At 46.8% G+C, this 24,331-nt stretch overlaps 1 protein-coding gene across 1 annotated transcript in view; it reads right to left on the reverse strand.

The window, feature by feature from the left end:
• LOC137322210 (dynein axonemal heavy chain 8-like) overlaps positions 1 to 24,331 on the reverse strand; it is a 1,468,904-nt gene that overhangs the window by 678,840 nt on the left and 765,733 nt on the right. Inside the window, exons 44-45 of the mRNA XM_067985326.1 lie at positions 12,018 to 12,190; positions 10,498 to 10,676 (exon numbers count right to left, since the gene is read on the reverse strand). Of these exons, the coding sequence (XP_067841427.1) occupies positions 10,498 to 10,676; positions 12,018 to 12,190 (352 nt within the window). The remainder of the gene's footprint in view (positions 1 to 10,497; positions 10,677 to 12,017; positions 12,191 to 24,331) is intronic.

Raw genomic sequence — 24,331 nt, forward strand, 5'->3', positions numbered from 1 at the left:
TGGGATTGGGGGGAATATACTGGCATGGATTGAAAATTGGTTAACAGACAGAAAACAGAGAGTAGGAATAAATGGGTCTTTTTCGGTGGGGCAGGCAGTGACTAGTGGGGTACCGCAGGGATCAGTGCTCGGGCCCCAGCTAGTCACAATGTATATCAATGATTTGGATGAGGGAACCAAATGTAATATTTCCAAGTTTGCTGATGACACAAAACTAGGTGGGATTGTGAGTTGTGAGGAGGATGCAAAGAGGCTTCAATGGGATTTAGACAAGTTGAATGAGTGGGCAAATACATGGCAGATGCAGTATAATGAGGATAAATGTGAAGTTATCCACTTCAGAAGGAAAAACAGAAAGGCAGAGTATTATTTAAATGGTGATAGATTGGGAAATGTTGATGTACAAAGGGACCTGGGTGTCCTTGTACACCAGTCACTGAAAGCAAACATGCAGGTGCAGCAAACAGTTAGGAAGGCAAATGGTATGTTGGCCTTCATTGCAAGAGGATGTGAGTACAGGAGCAAGGATGTCTTACTGCAGTTAAACAGGGCTTTGGTGAGACCACACCTGGAGTATTGTGTGCAGTTTTGGTCTCCTTACCTAAGAAAGGATACACTTGTCTTAGAGGGAGTGCAGCAAAGGTTCACCAGACTGATACCCTTGGGATGGTAGGACTGTCGTATGAGGAGAGATTGGGTCGACTCGACCTGTATTCACTTGAGTTTAGAAGAATGAGAGGGGATCTCATTGAAACATATAAAATTCTGACAGGGCTAGACAGATTGGATTCAGGGAGGACACTTCCCCTGGCTGGGGGGTCCACAACGAAGGGTCACAGTCTCAGGATACGGGGTAGGACATTTAGAACTGAGATGAGGAGAAATTTCTTCACTCAGAGGGTGGTGAACCTGTGGAATTCTTTACCACGGAAGGCTGTGGAGGCCAAGTCACTGAATATATTTAAGAAGGAGATAGATAAATTTCTAGACACAAAAGGCATCAATGGGTATGGGGAGAGCGTGGGAATGTGGTATTGAGATAGAGGATCAGCCATGATCATATTGAATGGCGGAGCAGGCTCGAAGGGCCGAATGGCCGACTCCATCTCCAGTTTTCTATGTTTTCTATATTTCTATGAGGGGTTGCAAATGGAACTGTGCAATCATCAGCAAACATCCCCATTTCTGAGCTTATGATGAAGGGAAGGTTTTGATGAAGCAGCTGAAGATGGTTGGGACCAGGACACTGCCTTGAGGAACTCCTCCATCAATGTCCTGGGGCTGAGATGATTGGCCTCCAACAACCACTGCCATTTTTTTTGTGCTAGGTATGACTCCAGCCACTGGAAAGTTCTCCCCCTGATTCCCACTGACTTCAATTTTACTAGGGTTCCTTGATGCCACACTTGGTCAAATGCTGCCTTCATGGGCAGTCAATCTCACCTCATCTCTGGAATTCTGCTCTTTTGTCCATGTTTGGACCAAGGCTGTAATGAGGTCTGAAGCCGAGTGGTCCTGGCGGATCCCAAATTGAGCATCGGTGAGCAGGTTAATGGTGAGTAAGTGCATTTGATAGCACTGTTGGCGACACCTTCCATCACTTTGCAGATGATTTTTCCTGCTTTTTGTGGACAGGACAGACATGGGCAATTTTCCACTTTGTCGGGTAGATGCCAGTGTTGTAGCTATACAGGAACAGCTTGGCTCGAAGTCAAGTCTTCAGCACTACAACCGGGATGTTGTCGGGGCCCATAGCCTTTGCTGTATCCAGTGCACTCAGCCATTTCTTGATATCACGTGGAGTGAATCGAATTGGCTGAAGACTGGCTTCTGTAATGGTGGGGATCTGAGGAGGAGGCCGAGATGGATCATTCACTCGGCACTTCTGGCTGAAGGTAGTTGCAAACGCTTCAGCCTTATCTTTTGCACTCATGTGCTGGGCTCTGCCATCATTGAAGATTGAAGGCAGCAGTCCATATGACCACGTTAGAATTCTCTTGTATAATCACCAAACTTGTAAATCTAGGTTTATTTTGGGTTTGTATGACATGTATGTGTGTAACTAATGATGAAGTAGATGTCTTTCTTGTAAAGAAAATTTTATAAACAAATACACTATAAAATGGCCAAGCAGTATGTAAAAACACACTTTCCCACATCAGAAAAAATATGGGGACTGATTTTACTAAACTTTGCTGCTTGTGAATGCCCATTTCCCTACTGCACAAAGAATCACAGAATCATCGAAGCTTACAGCACAGAAGGAGGCTATTTGGCCCGTCAAGCCTGCACCGACTCTTTGAAAGAGCTATCCAATTCAGTCCCACACCCCGGCTTTCTCGCCATAACCCTGCAAATTAGTCCTCTTTAAGTACATGTCCAATTGTCTTTTGAAAGTTCATATGGAATCTGATTCCAGCACTCTTTCAGGTAGTGCATTAGTGATCTTAACCATCCCCTGTGTGAAAAAATTTCTCCTCATTTCCCCTCGAGTTCTTTTGCCAATTATTTTAAATCTATGACCTCTGTTAACTGACCCACTTGTCAGAGAAAACAATTTCTCCCCACTTGGTCTATTAAACAGAATTTTAAATACCTCTATTAGTTCTCCCCTTAAACTTCTCTGCTCGAAGGAGAATGATCTCAGCTTCTCCAATCTCACCGTGTAACTGAAGTCTCTCATCCCAAATATCATTCTTTTTTTATTCGTTCATGGGATGTGAGTGTTGCTGGCAAAGAAGAAGGAGGCATATGACATGCATAGGCAGCTGGGATCAAGTGGATCCCTTGAAGAGTATAGAGATTGCCGGAGTAGAGTTAAGAGAGAAATCAGGAGGGCAAAAAGTGGACATGAGATTGCTTTGGCAGATAAGGCAAAGGAGAATCCAAAGAGCTCCGACAAATACATAAAGGGCAAAAGAGTAACTAGGGAGAGAGTAGGGCCTCTTAAGGATCAACAAGGTCATCTATGTGCGGAACCACAAGAGATGGGTGAGATCCTGAATGAATATTTCACATCGGTATTTACGGTTGAGAAAGGCATGGATGTTAGGGAACTTGGGGAAATAAATAGTGATGTCTTGAGGAGTGTACATATTACAGAGAGGGAGGTGCTGGAAGTCTTAACGCGCATCAAGGTAGATAAATTTCCGGGACCTGATGAAATGTATCCCAGGACGTTATGGGAGGTTAGGGAGGAAATTGCGGGTCCCCTAGCAGAGATATTTGAATCATCCACCGCTACAGGTGAGGTGCCTGAAGATTGGAGGGTAGCAAATGTTGTGCCTTTGTTTAAGAAGGGCGGCAGGGAAAAGCCTGGGAACTACAGACCAGTGAGCCTGACATCTGTAGTGGGTAAGTTGTTAGAGGGTATTCTGAGGGACAGGATCTACAGGCATTTGGAGAGGCAGGGACTAATTAGGAACAGTCAGCATGGTTTTGTGAGAGGAAAATCATGTCTCACGAATTTGATTGAGTTTTTTGAAGGGGTAACCAAGAAGATAGATGAGGGCTGTGCAGTAGACGTGGTCTACATGGACTTCAGCAAAGCCTTTGACAAGGTACCGCATGGTAGGTTGTTACATAAGGTTAAATCTCATGGGATCCAAGGTGAGGTAGCCAATTGGATACAAAATTGGCTTGACGACAGAAGACAGAGGGTGGTTGTAGAGGGTTGTTTTTCAAACTGGATGCCTGTGTCCAGCGGTGTGTCTCAGGGATTGGTGCTGGGTCCGCTGTTATTTGTTATTTATATTAATGATTTGGATGAGAATTTAGGAGGCATGGTTAGTAAGTTTGCAGATGACACCAAGATTGGTGGCATCGTGGACAGTGAAGAAGGTTATCTAGGATTGCAACGGGATCTTGATAAATTGGGCCAGTGGGCCGATGAATGGCAGATGGAGTTTAATTTAGATAAATGTGAGGTGATGCATTTTGGTAGATCAAATCGGGCCAGGACCTACTCCGTTAATGGTAGGGCGTTGGGGAGAGTAATAGAACAAAGAGATCTAGGAGTACAGGTTCATAGCTCCTTGAAAGTGGAGTCACAGGTGGATAGGGTGGTGAAGAAGGCATTCGGCATGCTTGGTTTCATTGGTCAGAACATTGAATGCAGGAGTTGGGATGTCTTGTTGAAGTTGTACAAGACATTAGTTAGGCCACACTTGGAATACTGTGTACAGTTCTGGTCACCCTATTATAGAAAGGATATTATTAAACTAGAAAGAGTGCAGAAAAGATTTACTAGGATGCTGCCGGGACTTGATGGTTTGACTTATAGGGAGAGGTTAGATAGACTGGGACTTTTTTCCCTGGAGAGTAGGAGGTTGAGGGGTGATCTTATACAAGTCTATAAAATAATGAGGGGCATAGATAAGGTAGATAGTCAAAATCTTTTCCCAAAGGTAGGGGAGTCTATAACGAGGTGGCATAAATTTAAGGTGAGAGGGGAGAGATACAAAAGGGTCCAGAGGGGCAATTTTTTCACTCAAAGGGTGGTGGGTGTCTGGAACGAGCTGCCAGAGGCAGTAGTAGAGGCGGGTACAATTTTGTCTTTTAAAAAGCATTTGGACAGTTACATGGGTAAGATGGGTATAGAGGGATATGGGCCAAGTGCAGGAAATTGGGACTAGCTTAGTGGTATAAACTGGGCGACATGGACATGTTGGGCCGAAGGGCCTGTTTCCATGTTGTAACTTCTATGATTCTATGAATTATTGCCTGTCCCTAATTGCCCTTGAGAAGGTGGTGGTGAGCCGCCTTCTTGAACCACTGCAGTCTCTGTGGTGAACGTTCTCCCACAGTGCCGTTAGGAAGGGAGTTCCAAGATTTTGACCCAGCGACGATGAAGGAATGGCGATATATTTCCAAGTCGGGATGGTGTGTGACTTGGAGGGGAACGTGCAGGTGGTGTTATTCCCATGTGCCTGTTGCCCTTGTCCGTCCAGGTGGTAGAGGTCGCAGGTTTGGAAGGTGCTGTCGAAGAAGCCTTGGCTAGTTGCTGCAGTGCATCCTGTTGATGGTGCACACTGCAGCCACGGTGCGCCGGTGGTGAAGGGAGTGAATGTTTAGGGTGGTGGATGGGGTACAAGTGGGCTGCTTTGTCCTGGATGGTGTTGAGCTTCTTGAATGTTGTTGGAACTGCACTCATCCAGACAAGTGGAGTTTATTCCATCACACTCCTGACTTGTGCCTTGTAGATGGTGGAAAGGCTTTGGAGAGTCAAGAGATGAGTCACTCACCGCAGAATATCCAGCCTCTGACTTGCTCTTGTAGCCACAGTATTTATGTGGCTGGTCCAGTTAAGTTTCTGGTCAATGGTGACCCCCCAGGATGTTGATGGTAGGGGATCTGGCGATGGTAATGTCGTTGAATGTCAAGGGGAAGTGGTTGGACCCTCTCTTGTCGGAGATGGTCATTGCCTGGCATTTGTCTGGCGTGAATGTTACTTGTCACTTATGAGCCCAAGCCTTGATGTCGTCCAGGTCTTGCTGCATGTGGGCTCGGACTGCTTCATTATCTGAGGGGTTGCGAATGGAACTGAACACTGTGCAATCATCAGCGAACATCCCCATTTCTGACCTTATGATGGAGGGAAGGTCATTGATGAAGCAGCTGAAGATGGTTGGACCTAGGACACTGCCCTGAGGAACTCCTGCAGCAATGTCCTGGGGCTGAGATGATTGGCCTCCAACAACCACTACCATCTTCCTTTGTGCTAGGGTATGACTACAGCCACTGGAGAGTTTTCCCCCTGATTCCGATTGACTTCAATTTTACTCGGGCTCCTTGGTGCCACACTCAGTCAAATGCTGCCTTGATGTCAAAGGCAGTCACTCTCACCTTATCTCTGGATTTTAGCTCTTTTGTCCATGTTTGGACTAAGGCTATAATGAGGTCTGGAGCCGAGTGGTCCTGGCGGAACCCAAACTAAGCATTGGTGAGCAGGTTATTGGTGAGTAAATGCGGCTTGATAACACTGTCGACGACACCTTCCATCACTTATCTGATGATTGAGAGTAGACTGACAGGGCAGTAATTGGCCGGATTCGATTTGTCCTGCTTTTTGTGGACAGGACATACTGGGCAATTTTCCACATTGTCGGGTCGATGCCAGTGTTGTAGCTGTACTGTGGCTTGGCTCGCGACGCGGCTAGTTCTGGAGCACAAGTCTTCAGCACTGCAGCCGGGATGTTGTCAGGGCCCATAGCCTTTGCTGTATCCAGTGCACCCAGCTGTTTCTTGATATTACGTGGAGGATATTCTGTGATGGTGGGGATATCGGGAGGAGGCCGAGATGGATCATCCACGTGGCACTTGTAGCTGAAGATGGTTGCAAATGCTTCAGCCTTGTCTTTTGCACTCACATGGTGGACTCTGCCATCATTGAGGATGGGGATGTTCGCGGATCCTCCTCCTCCCGTTAGTTGTTTAATTGTCCACCACCATTCACAACTGGATGTGGCAGGACTGCAGAGCTTTGATCTGATCCGTTGGTTGTAGAATCTGATGTTGCTTCCACTGTTTAGCATGCATGTAGTCCTGTGTTGTAGCTTCACCAGGTTGGCACCTCATTTTTAGGTGTGCCTGGTGCTGCTCCTGGCATGCTCTTCTGCACTCCTCATTGAACCAGGGCTGATCCCCAGCTTGTTGGTAATGGTAGAGTGAGGAATATGCCGGGCCATGAGGTTACAGATTGTGCTGAAATACAATTCTGCTGCTGCTGATGGCCCACAGCGCCTCATGGATGCCCAGATTTTGAGCTGCTGCGAGACCTGTTCTGAATCTATCTCATTTAGCACAGTGGTAGTACCACACAACACGTTGGATGGTGTCCTCAGTGTGAAGATGAGACTTCGTCTCCACAAGGAACGTGCAGTGGGCACTCCTACCAATACTGTCATGGACAGATGCATCTGCGACATGTCGACTGATGAGGACCGAGGTCAAATCGGTTTCTCCCTCTTGTTGGTTCGCTCACCACCTGCCGCAGGCCCAGTCTGGCAGCTATGTCCTTCAGGACTCAGCCAGCTTGGTCAGTAGTGGTGCTACCGAGCCACTCTTGTTGATGGACATTGAAGTCCCCCACCCAGAATACATTCTGTGCCCTTGCTACCCTCAGTGCTTCCTCCAAGTGGTGCTCAACATCAGCTGAGGGGGGGGGGGTGGCGGTCGGTGGCAATCAGCAGGAGGTGTCCTTGCCCATGTTTGACATGATGGGATTTCATGGGGTCCGGAGTCAATGTTGTCGTTGTACTATGAATCAGATGGACTTTTACGACAATCTGGTCGTTTTATTACTGATACTAGTTTTTTTTAATTCCATATTTTAATTAATTAAATTTAAATTCCCCAGTTGCCGAGGCAGGATTTAAACTCATGACTCCGGATTATTAGTTTAGATCTTTGGATTATTCGTCCAGTAACATTACCACTATGCCACCGTACCCTGCATCTTGGTAAATATCCTCTGTACTCTCTCCAAGACCTTGACATCCTTCCTAAAGTGTGGTGCCCTGAATTGTACACAATACTCCAGCTGAGACCTAACCAGTGATTTGTCAAGGTTTAGCATGACTTCCTCATTTTGTATTCAGTGCCCCTATTTACAAAGCCAAGTATTCCACAAGCTTTCTTAATCGCCTTATCAACCTGCCCTGCCACCTTCAAAGATCAGTGACTATGTACCCCCAGATCCCTCTGCTCTTGCACCCCCCTCAAAATAGTACCATTTGGATTATACTGCCTCTCCATGTTGTTCCTCCCAAAGTGCATCATTTCACACTGATCCACATTAAATTGCATCTGCCCATTGCATCTGTCTGCCCATTTCACCAGCCTATCCAAGTCCTCCTGAAGTCTGCTACTATCCTCTTCACTATTTACAACGTTGCCAAGTTTTGTATCATCCACAAACTTTGAAATTTTCTCCACACATGACCTCCCCTGGCTGCTTGTGTGCAGTTGGGGTCTCCTGGCTGCAGATCTCCATCAACAGCCAGAAGCCCTTGATCTTGCAGTGCTCTCAAATATCCCCTGCACCAGTTTTCTGCTGGAGTTAGGTCCTGCCAGGTGGAAGGGTTTGCACTAGGGGTAACCCTGGACCATGTTACTAGCTTGGTTCAGGAAATACTGATTTTCCACAGCCTAAACAGGAACAACACACTTCGGGTGCAATGGTCCTGTCTAGCCCTGAGGCAACGGAAACCTGGGAAAAGATACTTTCTGATTTTTGTTTTGGTTCATACTGTAACCATTCTGTAGGTGAGTGCAAAAGAAAAGCAAAAGGCAGCGTGTCTTCCACATGATCAAAACGAAAACTTTTGTTTGAGCTTTATTAATTTATGAAATGCGATCATCTTACAAATGTATCACATTATACTTGGACCCAAATATTGAGACAGTTGAACCTTGCTGGCTAGCTTTCACTGGCAAATTGCTGCTTGGAGTTGATCTGAAAGGTTTATGTAGAGGGAAGTAAAAAGACACATAACCTGTAATAATGGTAAAATTATTTCAAAGTACCAGCTTCTCTGAACATTTTATCTGGTATATTGTCATCCGCAGAAATTATACATTAGGACGGAAGCCATGACAGACTACCGTATATGGTACATTGGAGCGAGTAGACTCAATGGGCCAACTGGCTTTTATTTGTTTCATAGTATTGTGTGTTTTACAGATTAGAAATTGACTTATTTAAAAATAAGGTGTTTATTTATTTTTATTGTAATTATTCAGCCTTGAGTGCAAAAGACAAGGCTGAAGCGTTTGCAATCATGTCCAGCCAGAAGTGTCGAGTGGATTATCCATCTCAGCCTCCTCCCGAGATCCCCACCATAACAGGAGCCAGTCTTCAGCCAATTCGATTCACTCCACATGATGTCAAGAAACGGTCGACTGCACTGGGTGCAGCAAAGGCTATGGGCCCCGATAACATCCCAGCTGTAATGCTGAAGACCTGTGCTCCAGAACTAGCTGTGCCTCTAGCCAAGCTGTTCCAGTACAGCTACAACACTGGCATCTACCCGACAATGTGGAAAATTGCCCAGGAATGTCCTGTCCACAAAAAGCACGACAAATCCAATCCGGCCAATTACAGCCCCAGTCAGTTTACTCTCAATTATCAGCAAAGTGATGGAAGATGTCGTCGACAGTGCAATCAAGTGGCACTTACTCACTAATGACCTGCTCACTGATGCTCAGATTGGGTTCCGGCAGGACGACCCGGCTCCAGACCTCATTACAGCCTTGGTCCAAACATGGATAAAAGAGCTAAATTCCAGAGATGACGTGAGAGTGACTGCCCTTGACATCAAGGCAGCATTTGACCGAGTATGGCGCCAAGGAGCCCTAGTAAAATTGAAGTCAATGGCAATTAGGGGGAAACTGTCCAGTGGCTGGAGTCATACCTAGCAAAAAGGAAGATGGTAGTGGTTGTTGGAGGCCAATCATCTCAGCCCCAGGACATTGCTGCAGGAATTCCTCAGGGCAGTGTCCTCAGCCGAACCATCTTCAGCTGCTTCATCAATGACCTTCCCTCCATCATAAGGTCAGAAATGGGGATGTTCGCTAACGATTGCACAGTGTTTAGTTCCATTCGCAACCCCTCAGATAATGAAGCAGTCCGTGCCCGCATGCAGCAAGACCTGGACAACATCCAGGCTTGGACTGATAAGTGGCAAGTAACATTCGCGCCATACAAGTGCCAGGCAATGACCATCTCCAACAAGAGAGAGTCTAACCACCTCCACTTGACATTCAATGGCATTACCATCGCCGAATCCCCCACCATCAATGTCCTGGTGGTCACCATTGACCAGAAACTTAACTGGACCAGCCACATAAATACTGTGGCTACAAGAGCAGGTCAGAGGATAGGTATTCTGCAGCAAGTGGCTCACCTCCTGACTCCCCAAAGCCTTTCCACCATCTACAAGGCACAAGTCAGGAGTGTGATGGAATATTCTCCACTTGCTTGGATGAGTGCAGTTCCAACAACACTCAAGGAGCTCAACACAAAGCAGCCAGCTTGTTTGGCACCCTATCCACCACCTTAAACATTCACTCCCTGCATCACCGGTGCACCATGCCTGCAGTGTGTACCATCTACAGGATGCACTGCAGCAACTCGCCAAGGCTTCATTGACAGCGCCTCCCAAACCCGCGACCTCTACCACCTAGAAGGACAAGAGCAGCAGGCGCATGGGAACACACTCCGCTCCAAGTCACACGCCATTCTGACTGGGAAATACATCGCCATTCCTTCATTGTGTCTGGATCATAATCCTGGAACTCTCTATCTAACAGCTCTGTGGGAGAACCTTCACCATAAGGACTGCAGCAGTTCAAGAAGGCGGCTCGTCACCACCTTCTCAAGGGCAAATAAGGATGGGCAATAAATGCTGGCCTAGCCAGCAATGCGCAAATCCCATGACTGAATAAACAAAAACCTTACATATGATAATTCATTTCTTCTTTTTCATATACTGTTACCTTTGTAGATTCTCCCTAATCCTCTGAAATCCATTTGATCTGAACAATTGAACACAACCACATATTTTCCGAGAGCTTTGCCCATGTCCTTCACAGTCTCGGTTTTGCCGGTACCAGCAGGTCCAGCCGGGGCACCTCCCATATTCATCCACAAAGCTTGAGCTAAAGTGATGTAACACCTACAATTGGAACCAAACACACTATTTACCATTAAATCAATAACAAAAATATCATGGTAATCCTGTAAGGACAGTGTGCTGGTGTTTGTTGTTTAACAAATGTAAGGGGCCACAGGACAACAAAAACAACAACAACTTGCATTTATATAGCACCTTTAACATAGTAAAACATCCCAAGGCACTTCACAGAGCGTTATCAAACAAAATTTGACACCAAGCCACATAAGGAGATATTAGGGCAGGTGATCAAGAGCTTGGACAGCGTGGTAGGTTTAAAGAAGCATTTTGAAGGAGGAGAGAGAGGTCGAGAGGCAGAGAGGTTTAGAGAGGGAATTCCAGAATGTAAGACCTTGGCAGCTAAAAGCACAGCCGCCAATGGTGGAGCAATTAAAATCGGGGATGCGCAAGAGGCAAGAATTAGAGGAGCACGGAGATCTTGGAGGGTTGTAGGGCTGGAGGAGGTTACAAAGATAGGGAACGACATTGCCATGGAGGGATGTGAAAACAAGGATGAGAATTTTAAAATTGAAGCGTTCCTGGACCGGGAGCCAATATAGGTCAGCAAGCACAGATGTGATGGGAGAACGGGACTTGGTGCGAGTTAGGATATGGGTGGCAGAGTGTTGGATGAGCTCAAGTTTATGGAAGGTGAAAGATGGGAGGCCAGCCAGGAGAGCATTGGAATAGTCGAGTCTAGAGGTAGCAAAGGCATAGAGGGTTTCAGCAGTAGCTGCGCTGAGGCAGGGGCTGAGACGGGGGATGTTATGGAGATGGAAGTAGGCGTTCTTGGTGATGAGGCGCATATGTGGTTGGGAGCTCATCTCAGGGTCAAGGTTGTGAACAGTCTGGTTCAGCCTCAGAGAAATGGAGTCGGTGGCTAGGGAACGAAGTTTGTGATTGAGACCAAAGACAATGGCTTTAGTGTTCCCAATATTTAGCTGGAGCAAATTTTTGTTCATCGGACAAGCAGTATGACAACTGAGAGATAGTGGAGGGGTCGAGCGAGGTGGTGGTGAGATACAGCTGGGTGTCGTCAGCATACATGTGGAATCTGTTTTCGGATGATGTCCCCAAGGGGCAGCATGTAGATGAGATTATATATATATATATTTACAAAGTTTAATATTCGCTTGTATTAATGAGTAACAACATAATGAACAGAAAGCAGCATATTTAATAAAGAACAAATTAAACAAAGGCAGTTAAAGGAAGTCAGAGAGGAGATAGGAGGCCTCAAGCCAAAATTTTTAAATCCATCTTAAATATCAAAATTGTGTTAAAGGACTGGAAAGTAGCCAAAGTAACACAATGGCTAGTAAAGTGTCAAAGATTTACCCTCACCTGTCTGTCAAAGGTGTGATAACAAGTCGATCAGTGCAGCCCAGAAACTCATTCTGATAGATAAATTCCACATCAGTGATACCCACTCTTACATCTTGTGTTTCATCTCTGAAATAAACTCTGCTTTGTTTCAACCATTCGAAGTCACTCACTGTTCTGATATGCATTTTTACCTGTGGGAGAAAAGACAACAGATAGAATGTATAATATTCACATGTATAAATGAGTAACAACATAATCAACAGAAAACAGCATATTTATTAAAGAACAAATCATTCTTTAAATTAAAACATTAATTTAAATGTTTTATATATCACTAGGAGTAAGCTTGATTTACTAATTGAGAATTGTTAGGGAAAGGCTCCTAAAAGAAAGTTTTGATGTTAATGACATTAAAATGTAACACATATTACTCTCCTTTTCATGCACCAATCTTTTGCCTGAAGCAAAGAAACTTGCAACTCAATGAATGAAAATGGCAACAACTAATGACAGTGAAGAAATATCACAGTAACAATGTCATATCAGTAAGTGATCTTTTCGAAGGAGACAGAGTGCACCAGTTAGTTGGAACATAGTGGAACACAGAAAAACAGCAATTTTACAGTACAGAAGGAGGCCATTTAGCCCTTTGCTGAAACAATCCAAAAATCGATCTCACTGTTCTTAAAAGTTGCAATGGTCTCTGCCACAAACACTCTTGTGGCAAAGCATTCCATACTCCAACAACTCTCTGCGTAAAGAAATGTTTCCTAACTTCTCTCCTCGCTCTCTCAACAATTTTAAATTGATGACCCCTCCTCAACCAGAAGTAGTCTTTTCCTATTCTACCAAATCACTTCATAATCTTAATAAAATTAAATTTAAATATATTTTAAAATCTCCTGATTCCTTTTCTGTTCCAGAGAAAATTTTTTTGCGGATTTTGAGGGGCAGGCAGGCACAAGTGCTACTTTAGGCGCACCTTTAATGCCTGCCTGCCCCATGTAAATGGAAATTTATCTAACTACCTGTTAGAATTTGCTTTGCGTCCCATCAAAGTTAATCACATCTCGATGTGATTATCAGATAAGGATATGTGTTAATATCAGAAGTTAGCTGGAACAATGGAGGCCAGCCAGTCATCACATTATCTATCTGGGATGCCCAGGGCATCTCCTGTCATTTTGTATTGCCAGGCAGGAGACATCAGGTTAAACTGATTAACAATTAAACTATCAACATGGCCATTATATCGAGGTCTGGAGGAACCTCACTTCAATACACATTCTGGGCATCATGTGAGATGACTCAATTAAAGGGCCATGATGTGGAGATGCCGGTGATGGACTGGGGTTGACAATTGTAAACAATTTTACAACACCAAGTTATAGTCCAGCAATTTTATTTTAAATTCACAAGCTTTCGGAGGCTTCCTCCTTCGTCAGGTGAACGATCGTTCACCTGACGAAGGAGGAAGCCTCCGAAAGCTTGTGAATTTAAAATAAAATTGCTGGACTATAACTTGGTGTTGTAAAATTGTTTACAATTAAAGGGCCATGATGTGGAGATGCCGGTGATGGACTGGGGTTGACAATTGTAAACAATTTTACAACACCAAGTTATAGTCCAACGATTTTACCTGAGGAAGGAGGAAGCCTCCGAAAGCTTGTAAATTTCAAATAAAATCGTTGGACTGTAACTTGGTGTTGTAAAATTGTTTACAATTCACATTAAAGGGAAAGGTTTTGGACATGTATGGGGAAGATCTAAGAACAAGTAGCGGGCTTTTTGGCATTAGCTGACAGGACAGTCGGAAGTCCAACCTACGGAAGCCAAGCCCGATCACCTTGGGTCTGCAGGAAACCAGGTTGTATGAGTTTATTGTATAACCGTAATAGTTATTATACTATTGGTGTCTGAGTAATAAACTTGCTTTTGGACAATACACTCGAGCCTGAACCATAAGAGTTACAGAGAGGGAGGTGCTGGAAGTCTTAATGCGCATCAAGGTAGATAAATCTCCGGGACCTGATGAAATGTATCCCAGGACGTTATGGGAGGTTAGGGAGGAAATTGCGGGTCCCCTCGCAGAGATATTTGAATCATCCACCGCTACAGGTGAGGTGCCTGAAGATTGGAGGGTAGCAAATGTTGTGCCTTTGTTTAAGAAGGGCGGCAGGGAAAAGCCTGGGAACTACAGACCGGTGAGCCTGACATCTGTAGTGGGTAAGTTGTTAGAGGGTATTCTGAGAGACAGGATCTACCGGCATTTGGAGAGGCAGGGACTGATTTGGAACAGTCAGCATGGTTTTGTGAGTGGAAAATCATGTCTCACGAATTTGATTGAGTTTTTTGAAGGGGTAACCAAGAAGATAGATGAGGGCTGTGCAGTAGACGTGGTCTACATGGACTTTAGCAAAGCCTTTGACAAGGTACCGCATGGTAGGTTGTTACATAAGGTTAAATCTCACGGGATCCAAGGTGAGGTAGCCAATTGGATACAACATTGGATTGACGACAGAAGACAGAGGGTGGTTGTAGAGGGTTGTTTTTCAAACTGGAGGCCTGTGACCAGCGGTGTGCCTCAGGGATCGGTGCTGGGTCCGCTGTTATTTGTTATTTATATTAATGATTTGGATGAGAATTTAGGAGGCATGGTTAGTAAGTTTGCAGATGACACCAAGATTGGTGGCATTGTGGACAGTGAAGAAGGTTATCTAGGATTGCAACGGGATCTTGATAAATTGGGCCAGTGGGCCGATGAATGGCAGATGGAGTTTAATTTAGATAAATGTGAGGTGATGCATTTTGGTAGATCGAATCGGGCCAGGACCTACTCCGTTAATGGTAGGGCGTTGGGGAGAGTTATAGAACAAAGAGATCTAGGAGTACAGGTTCATAGCTCCTTGAAAGTGGAGTCACAGGTGGATAGGGTGGTGAAGAAGGCATTCAGCTTGCTTGGTTTCATTGGTCAGAACATTGAATACAAGAGTTGGGATGTCTTGTTGAAGTTGTACAAGACATTAGTTAGGCCACACTTGGAATACTGTGTACAGTTCTGGTCACCCTATTATAGAAAGGATATTATTAAACTAGAAAGAGTGCAGAAAAGATTTACTAGGATGCTACCGGGACTTGATGGTTTGACTTACAGGGAGAGGTTAGATAGACTGGGACTTTTTTCCCTGGAGAGTAGGAGGTTGAGGGGTGATCTTATACAAGTCTATAAAATAATGAGGGGCATAGATAAGGTAGATAGTCAAAATCTTTTCCCAAAGGTAGGGGAGTCTATAACGAGGTGGCATAAATTTAAGGTGAGAGGGGAGAGATACAAAAGGGTCCAGAGGGGCAATTTTTTCACTCAAAGGGTGGTGAGTGTCTGGAACGAGCTGCCAGAGGCAGTAGTAGAGGCGGGTACAATTTTGTCTTTTAAAAAGCATTTGGACAGTTACATGGGTAAGATGGGTATAGAGGGATATGGGCCAAGTGCAGGAAATTGGGACTAGCTTAGTGGTATAAACTGGGCGACATGGACATGTTGGGCCGAAGGGCCTGTTTCCATGTTGTAAACTTCTATGATTCTATGATTTAATTGAGTTTAAGAGGTTTCCTTACATTGGCGTCCCTGGGTGGGCTCAAATTAAAGTGTTGAAAATAGAACGTAAATTGGATTGCTAGGCACGGTTCCAACAGAACCGTGAAAGTGAAATAGCGACCAAGTGAAATAAATTGGGAGACATTTGCGACTAAGTGAATTAAATTAGTGGACGGTCTCTCAGTCAGAAGATCAGCACAGGAGGGCAGCGCCATGGCTGAAGAGTTAGTTAGTATTATTCAGAAATACAAGAGGCGATGGGCTCGATTTTTGCACCCCCAGGCGGGTATGTTCGTGGTAGGGGGGGCTGCGAAAATCGGGGATTCCCGGGGCAGGTCTGGAGCCCGGCTCCAACCTGCCCACTTCCGGGTTCCCCAATGACGCGCTGACATGCGCGCGCAGCCCCTGCATGTGGGACTCCCGCCGGCAATTAAAGCCGGCGGGGTGCCACTTAAAGTACTTAAACAGGTACTTCAGGTCATCTACAGACCTGATATTTTAGGAGGGTGGGATTTTGAAATGAACTGAGACTGTTTCCCGTACTGGGGGAAACACTCCAAGTTGAAATGAACGTGTTGCAGCCATCAGCCTGTGGCAGCTGGAAAGGTCCATTTGACAGGTTGTGGGGGGGAGACCCTCACTCATTGCAGGAGGCCACTTTGTCACTTTGGACAAAGTTTGGCCTCCACCACCCTCCTCCTAAAAATAAAATTCACAAACTTGCACACTTACCCCGGTGTCCAGACACACTTACCTACCTCGCGGACCCCCTCAAATGGACATCTTCTGGATGGGGGCCACCGTCCACCTCTGACACGTGGAGCCCCACAACACAGTGCTGTGACACATCCACCTGCACAGCAGAAGGGAGGTCAACCACAGAGAGAGATGCGTCGCAGAAGGCACTACCCTCGCCACAGGTTCTACAGACCGAGGCTCAGCTTCCTGGACCTCTCTGAGCAGCAATGCACATGGAGGCTCAGAGTCACTCGACATGTAGTCGTGGACATCTGCAGCCTCCTTCATGCCGAGCTGCTCCCGGCTGGCCCGAGCACCATCTTCTTACCTGTCGCTGTCAAAGTCACCACTGCCCTCAACAACTTCTCCTCCGCATCCTTCCAGGGTGCCACCAGGGACATCGCCGACGTCTCTCAGTCGTCTGCACAAAAGAGCCCTGCAAATACACCTACACCCACTCTGCAGTGACCCAATGGGTGGCATCAAGTGTGGGTGTTCATGGTGAACTCCATGAAAGGGACCTATTCCACAAGCCAGTCAAGAATAGGCAAGACGTGGCAGTAGTGGTGATAATAATAGGATTTATTGTGTATATGGCAGAAAACAAATATAAAAAAAAATGACAAATCGTCAAACACCCTTGTGCATTCCTTTGTGCTCACAAAAACCTTCGCCTCGCATTTATGGGAACCCCTACGTGGTGCTACCCCTGCGGCTTCAGCAGAGGTAGTGGCAGGTTGCTCTTGTCCATGCCCTGACTGATTAGATGCTTTGGGCCGCCGCCCTCTGGTTTTCAATGCCCATGAGGGCCCCTCCAAAGACTGCTCCACCTGCACCTGTGCAGGGGCAGACTCGACCACCTGGAGAGGGGACAGCATTGCGGGTACTGGTTGAGAGGGGGGCAACGGGTGAGACGTGGGAGCGCTTTGAGTGGTGTCCCCCCTTCCATGTCCCCTTTCACCATCATCCCTCTCCTGGCCCAGGCCCACATCACTCCTTCCACCCTGCTGGACGGCAGTTTGGAGGGCTTGTGTGAGGCCTTGGAAGGCCACCTGTCAAGTATCTGTCAGCCCGTTTAAGACGGCAGAATGTTGCTCATCCTGAATCCAAACGGCCGTTGTCAGGGACTGAATGGACTAATTGTTGAGCCGTGCTTGACGCTCGATGGAGGCTAGCCTTTCCTCCATCGCAGGCATTCCCGCACCTACCCGCGACAATATCTCAGAGATGCCTTCACGTCCCTGTGACACTATCTCGGAGATACCCTCCTGTACCTGTGCCACCATTTCCCTCATGCAAGAGTTGGACTCCTCCATCCTCTGCGCGATTGTGGAGAGTGCGCATGGCACCTGTTCCAGCACCTCGGCAATGTGCTGCTGCCCCTCAATGACTCTCCTTTTCACGACTGGCCCCCAAGGTTCAGCATCTGGGTCCAGCTGAGCAGAGCCTGGAGAAGAGTGCTCCCACCGACGCGGACTCTCCACGGCTGCCCCTGCCACCAGGGTCTGCTCGTGCTCACATGTGCGTGGTGACTCACCATGTGCAAGCCCAACTAAGTGAGGACAGGGACCCACCAAGGTGTGTGTATCTGCGCTGGTGGATGCATGGCTCAGATGTGACGATGGACCCTCAGAGGCCAGCAGGTCCTCTGAGGAATCGCCCTTCACAGTCACAGCGCTCGCAGGTGGACCTGCAAGAGAACAGAAAGCAACATTAGGCATGTGGACAGATGTTGAGGTGCTGCAGATGCCAAGTGATGCTAAGATCATTCGCTATCATGAGTGCTGAGTGTTAGTTTTCTGTCACCGGCCGCTTGCGCAATCCCAGCCTCGGCATCCGCCATGGACATGCACTCCAGCATGCGGCTGATCTCCAATGCCTGCTGCTCTGCGTCCGTTAGGACCACCTGGTGTGGCGGGCCCCCTCCGGTCCTTGCCCTCTCCCGGGCGTTCTGGCATCTCTTCTCCGATCAAGGCAAAACACAGAGGCGTGATTGAGTGATGGTTGCACGGTGACCCGCTGCATGCATTGGTGTGGGTGGGGTTGAGCGTGAGGGAAATGCATGGGAGGATGCGTGTGCAACATAGCCATGAGATTGTATGAGGATTGGGTTGCGTGGTAGTGTTCGAATGGGGACAGAGGCGGTGAGTATGTGCAAGGTGAGGATGATAATTGAATGGATGTGAGGAGTGATGCGAGAGCGTTATGGTGGCAGTGCAGAAGGGGTTGTGTGGTGGTGGAGGTGATGTGGAAGACGGAGTGTGGTAGAATGCGTAAGTATACTCACTTTGGCTGACCTGGTTAGGTCATTAAATCTCTTCCTGCACTGGACCCAGGTTCGTGGCACATTGCCGCTGCTGGTGACCTCCTCGGCCACCTCCAACCAGGCCTTCTTCATGGTGGAGGGAGGGCACTTCCTCCCATCGGATGGGAAAAGGATTTCCCTCCTCCTCCTCACCTCATCCAGCAGCACCTGGAGTGAGGAGTCCGAAAATCTTGGGGCAGCCTTTCCTCTGGCCTGCTCCATGGTTCAGAATTGGTTTTTTGCTGCAGGAGGAGCATTGGTGGACTGCCCCTTTAAATAGGGCTCCTCCAGCTGACAGACTTTGCTGCACATGCGCAGTCCGCCCGCTGCGCAGCTTTCCAGCGCGAAACCCGGAAGCACAGTTAAGTGGCTCCAATTAGCCTGCGATTCCGTACGGAGCACACTGATTTCACCGGGCGTGTTACCCACGCGCCCAGTCGACCCCCCGCTGAGAACCCGCCACCCTCCTAATATCGGGCCCTATGAGCATGCAAATCATTAGTATCTCAGGTAGGCAGTCTGGGACAGATGTCAGAATTGCACAAAAGGTTACGGAAGGAAAAGAAAATTAAACAGCATGATTGGAAAGCCGTGATTATTTTGTGGCAAATGCAGAAAATAACCAAATTAAAAGAAGAATTAGAAGGACAAAAAGGAGTGGTGGAGATGAATAAGAGTAGGTTGAGTAAGTTTGAGAAGAAATTAGAGGGCACGAAACAGCATTGCGAGTCTCTGTCCGGATCACTATCTTATTTACAGATTGAGATTAGTGATAAGATCAGAAAATTGATGCAGTGTGAGGCAGAGCTGGGAGAAAAGATGGGGCTGGTAGAACGATACCAAAGTAAAACCGATGAACTGGGTGCCGCCCTAAGAGGTGCTCTTAAGCAACAAGTGGAGGACCAGAAAATTGCTGGAAAGGGAAACAATCATGAGGTGTGTCAAAAACAGATTTGGGACTTGAAATATGAGTTGAAGCGACAACGGGGTCTTATGTTCGCTCTATAGGGGTGACGGGTTGGGGAACAGGAAGATTCAACAGGAGAAATAGAGTGCAATGATCTCGCATGGGCTGCGTGGGAATGTGAACGTAGAAGGGAAGCATAGGGCGACCAGCCGGTTGAGGGAAAAGGGGTGATGATGCCCCTTAAGATAACAAAGAAAAATGCAAGAGGGGATGATGTGGGAACCACCACGGTATGTTTGATGCTCTTCAATTCAAAGAGGTAGCCCAGAATATCACCCAGATTAAGCCGAGAAAGGACCCGAGTTTTAGTATAACCGCAATAGAACAAGTAGCTTACCTACAAAATTGAGGTGAGGGGAACAGGATGAAATTGATACTCCACGTCATCCAGACATGTATAAGACTCTTCCTGCCTCAGTTAAGGAAGGCACTGGGACCTGGAGAGAGGTGAAAGAGGCGGTGTGGAAAGTCACTCGACATGGTGTCCGATCGCAATGCCCTAAAAGGCCTGCTTGAATGCAAGCAGGAGGCCAGTGAGCCCCCGAATGTGCTTGCAGACCGATTATGGAATCACTATCAGGCAGTCTTTCCCAGGCGCGATCATGATAGTGACAATCGGTTTGAAGTAAAGCAGTGGATTTAATATCTGACTGGGGCCTTGCATGACAGATATAATGCAATTAATGATGTTTACGATCCCTCCAATGAAAACCACAATGAGGAGTGGGTAAGAACATAAGAACATAAGAAATAGGAGCAGGAGTAGGCCAATCGGCCCCTCGAGCCTGCTCCGCCATTCAATAAGATCATGGCTGATCTGGTCCTAACCTCAAATCTAAAATCATGTCCAATTTCCTGCCCGCTCCCCGTAACCCCTAATTCCCTTTACTTCTAGGAAACTGTCGATTTCTGTTTTAAATTTATTTAATGATGTAGCTTCCACAGCTTCCTGGGGCAGCAAATTCCACAGACCTACCACCCTCTGAGTGAAGAAGTTTCTCCTCATCTCAGTTTTGAAAGAGCAGCCCCTTATCCTAAGATTATGCCCCCTCGTTCTAGTTTCACCCATCCTTGGGAACATCCTTACCGCATCCACCCGATCAAGCCCCTTCACAATCTTATATGTTTCAATAAGATCGCCTCTCATTCTTCTGAACACCAATGAGTAGAGTCCCAATCTACTCAACCTCTCCTCATATGTCCGCCCCCCATTCCCGGGATTAACCGAGTGAACCTTCTTTGTACTGCCTCGAGAGCAAGTATGTCTTTTCTTAAGTATGGACACCAAAACTGTATGCAGTATTCCAGGTGCGGTCTCACCAAAACCTTATATAACTGCAGCAATACCTCCCTGTTTTTATATTCTATCCACCTAGCAATAAAAGCCAACATTCCGTTGGCCTTCTTGATCACCTGCTGCACCTGCAAACTAACTTTTTGATTTTCTTGCACTAGGACCCCCAGATCCCTTTGTACTGCAGTATCATAGAATCATAGAATCATAGAAGTTACAACATGGAAACAGGCCCTTCGGCCCAACATGTCCATGTCGCCCAGTTTATACCACTAAGCTAGTCCCAATTGCCTGCACTTGGCCCATATCCCTCTATACCCATCTTACCCATGTAACTGTCCAAATGCTTTTTAAAAGACAAAATTGTACCCGCCTCTACTACTGCCTCTGGCAGCTCGTTCCAGACACTCACCACCCTTTGAGTGAAAAAATTGCCCCTCTGGACCCTTTTGTATCTCTCCCCTCTCACCTTAAATCTATGCCCCCTCGTTATAGACTCCCCTACCTTTGGGAAAAGATTTTGACTATCTACCTTATCTATGCCCCTCATTATTTTATAGACTTCGATAAGATCACCCCTTAACCTCCTACTCTCCAGGGAAAAAAGTCCCAGTCTGTCTAACCTCTCCCTGTGAGTCAAACCATCAAGTCCCGGTAGCATCCTAGTAAATCTTTTCTGCACTCTTTCTAGTTTAATAATATCCTTTCTATAATAGGGTGACCAGAACTGTACACAGTACTCTAAGTGTGGCCTCACAAATGCCCTGTACAACTTCAACAAGACATCCCAACTCCTGCATTCAATGTTCTGACCAATGAAACCAAGCATGCCGAATGCCTTCTTCACCACCCTATCCACCTGTGACTCCACTTTCAAGGAGCTATGAATCTGTACTCCCAGATCTCTTTGTTCTATAACTCTCCCCAACGCCCTACCATTAACGGAGTAGGTCCTGGCCCGATTTGATCTACCAAAATGCATCACCTCACATTTATCTAAATTAAACTCCATCTGCCATTCATCGGCCCACTGGCCCAATTGATCAAGATCCCGTTGCAATCCCAGATAACCTTCTTCACTGTCCACAATGCCACCAATCTTGGTGTCATCTGCAAACTTACTAACCATGCCTCCTAAATTCTCATCCAAATCATTAATATAAATAACAAATAACAGCGGACCCAGCACCGATCCCTGAGGCACACCGCTGGACACAGGCATCCAGTTTGAAAAACAACCCTCTACAACCACCCTCTGTCTTCTGTCGTCAAGCCAATTTTGTATCCAATTGGCTACCTCACCTTGGATCCCATGAGATTTAACCTTATGTAACAACCTACCATGCAGTACCTTGTCAAATGCTTTGCTGAAGTCCATGTAGACCACGTCTACTGCACAGCCCTCATCTATCTTCTTGGTTACCCCTTCAAAAAACTCAATCAAATTCGTGAGACATGATTTTCCTCTCACAAAACCATGCTGACTGTTCCTAATTAGTCCCTGCCTCTCCAAATGCCTGTAGATCCTGTCCCTCAGAATACCCTCTAACAACTTACCCACTACAGATGTCAGGCTCACTGGTCTGTAGTTCCCAGGCTTTTCCCTGCCGCCCTTCTTAAACAAAGGCACAACATTTGCTACCCTCCAATCTTCAGGCACCTCACCTGTAGCGGTGGATGATTCAAATATCTCTGCTAGGGGACCCGCAATTTCCTCCCTAACCTCCCATAACGTCCTGGGATACATTTCATCAGGTCCCGGAGATTTATCTACCTTGATGCGCGTTAAGACTTCCAGCACCTCCCTCTCTGTAATATGTACACTCCTCAAGACATCACTATTTATTTCCCCAAGTTCCCTAACATCCATGCCTTTCTCAACCGTAAATACCGATGTGAAATATTCATTCAGGATCTCACCCATTTCTTGTGGTTCCGCACATAGATGACCTTGTTGATCCTTAAGAGGCCCTACTCTCTCCCTAGTTACCCTTTTGCCCTTTATGTATTTGTAGAAGCTCTTTGGATTCACCTTTGCCTGATCTGCCAAAGCAATCTCATATCCCCTTTTTGCCCTCCTGATTTCTCTCTTAACTCTACTCCGGCAATCTCTATACTCTTCAAGGGATCCACTTGATCCCAGCTGCCTATGCATGTCATATGCCTCCTTCTTCTTTATGACTAGTGCCTCAATCTCCCGAGTCATCCAAGGTTCCCTACTTCTACCAGCCTTGCCCTTCACTTTATAAGGAATGTGCTTACCCTGAACCCTGGTTAACACACTTTTGAAAGCCTCCCACTTACCAGACGTCCCTTTGCCTGCCAACAGACTCTCCCAATCAACTTCTGAAAGTTCCTGTCTAATACCATCAAAATTGGCCTTTCCCCAATTTAGAATTTTAACTTTCCAGTTTCTCGCCATTGAGATAATAACTTGCTCTCCGATTTTTCCTGCCAAAGTGCATAACCTCACAGGTGGTAAGGTGGTGGATGAACCTGAAATGGAAACAAGTAAAATCCCAAAAGGCAAAGATCCAAGTGATCCAGCCCCGGGTGAACATCCCACTGCCCACCCTCATGGAGGAACAAGGGGCGCCCACAGTATGGGCCCCCCCGTCCAGCACTCCCTTAAAACCCAGACTCGGTCAGCTGCAGGGTGTTGGAACTGTGGGCAAAGGGGCCATTTTTCCAGGATATGTCCAAAAAGGGGATTTTGCTGACCATGGGTACGGCCCGATAGGAAGAGGGACCGATGAGGTGGAACGTTTGCGGAAAGAGATTGAGGAATTGAAACAATATATGAGGGAATCCAGGCAGGTGGGGCAGGTACATGCCACAGGGCCCGGGCCGAGTAATGCCCCAAGTCCACTATGACGGTCGGTGGCCACACCGGTACAGGAGTCTGTGAATGAGTTGCATTCGGACCCCTACGGCAGCACCCATGTAATTGCAAGTGTGGGGGGTATTTCCCAAATGTTATTGGTTGATACCGGGGCGACCCACTTGAGCGTGTGGAGAGATATTCCCCAGACATTTGACTATAAAGGGGTGATAGCACTGGGAGGTTTTGGGGGAGGGATGGATCTTGGTCAGTTAATAGAAACCAGTCTGACCGTGGGCACCTTGACCACCCGCCACCCAGTGGTTTGGACAAAGGGACACAGCGAGGTATCAGATTGCATATTAGGGGTGGATTGGCTCCGGAAACATGATATTGTGTTAGACATGATTAATGAATGTCTGTGGCAAGGGAACACAGACACGGGAGTGAATGTAGTAGTCCGACCCAAAGGGAAAATTCGGTCCGTGGGGATGCGGGTTGAATACCGTCTCAACCAACTTCTCAGGCACAACTTGCCTGGGGTTGAGGGGGTGATCAAACAGGCTACATGTTGGGCCAGACATAAGAACGAGTGGGGGAGGATGGACCAGG

This window comes from Heptranchias perlo, chromosome 5 (genome assembly GCF_035084215.1).
Source record: "Heptranchias perlo isolate sHepPer1 chromosome 5, sHepPer1.hap1, whole genome shotgun sequence".
In the NCBI taxonomy this organism is placed as follows: Eukaryota; Metazoa; Chordata; class Chondrichthyes; order Hexanchiformes; family Hexanchidae; genus Heptranchias; species Heptranchias perlo.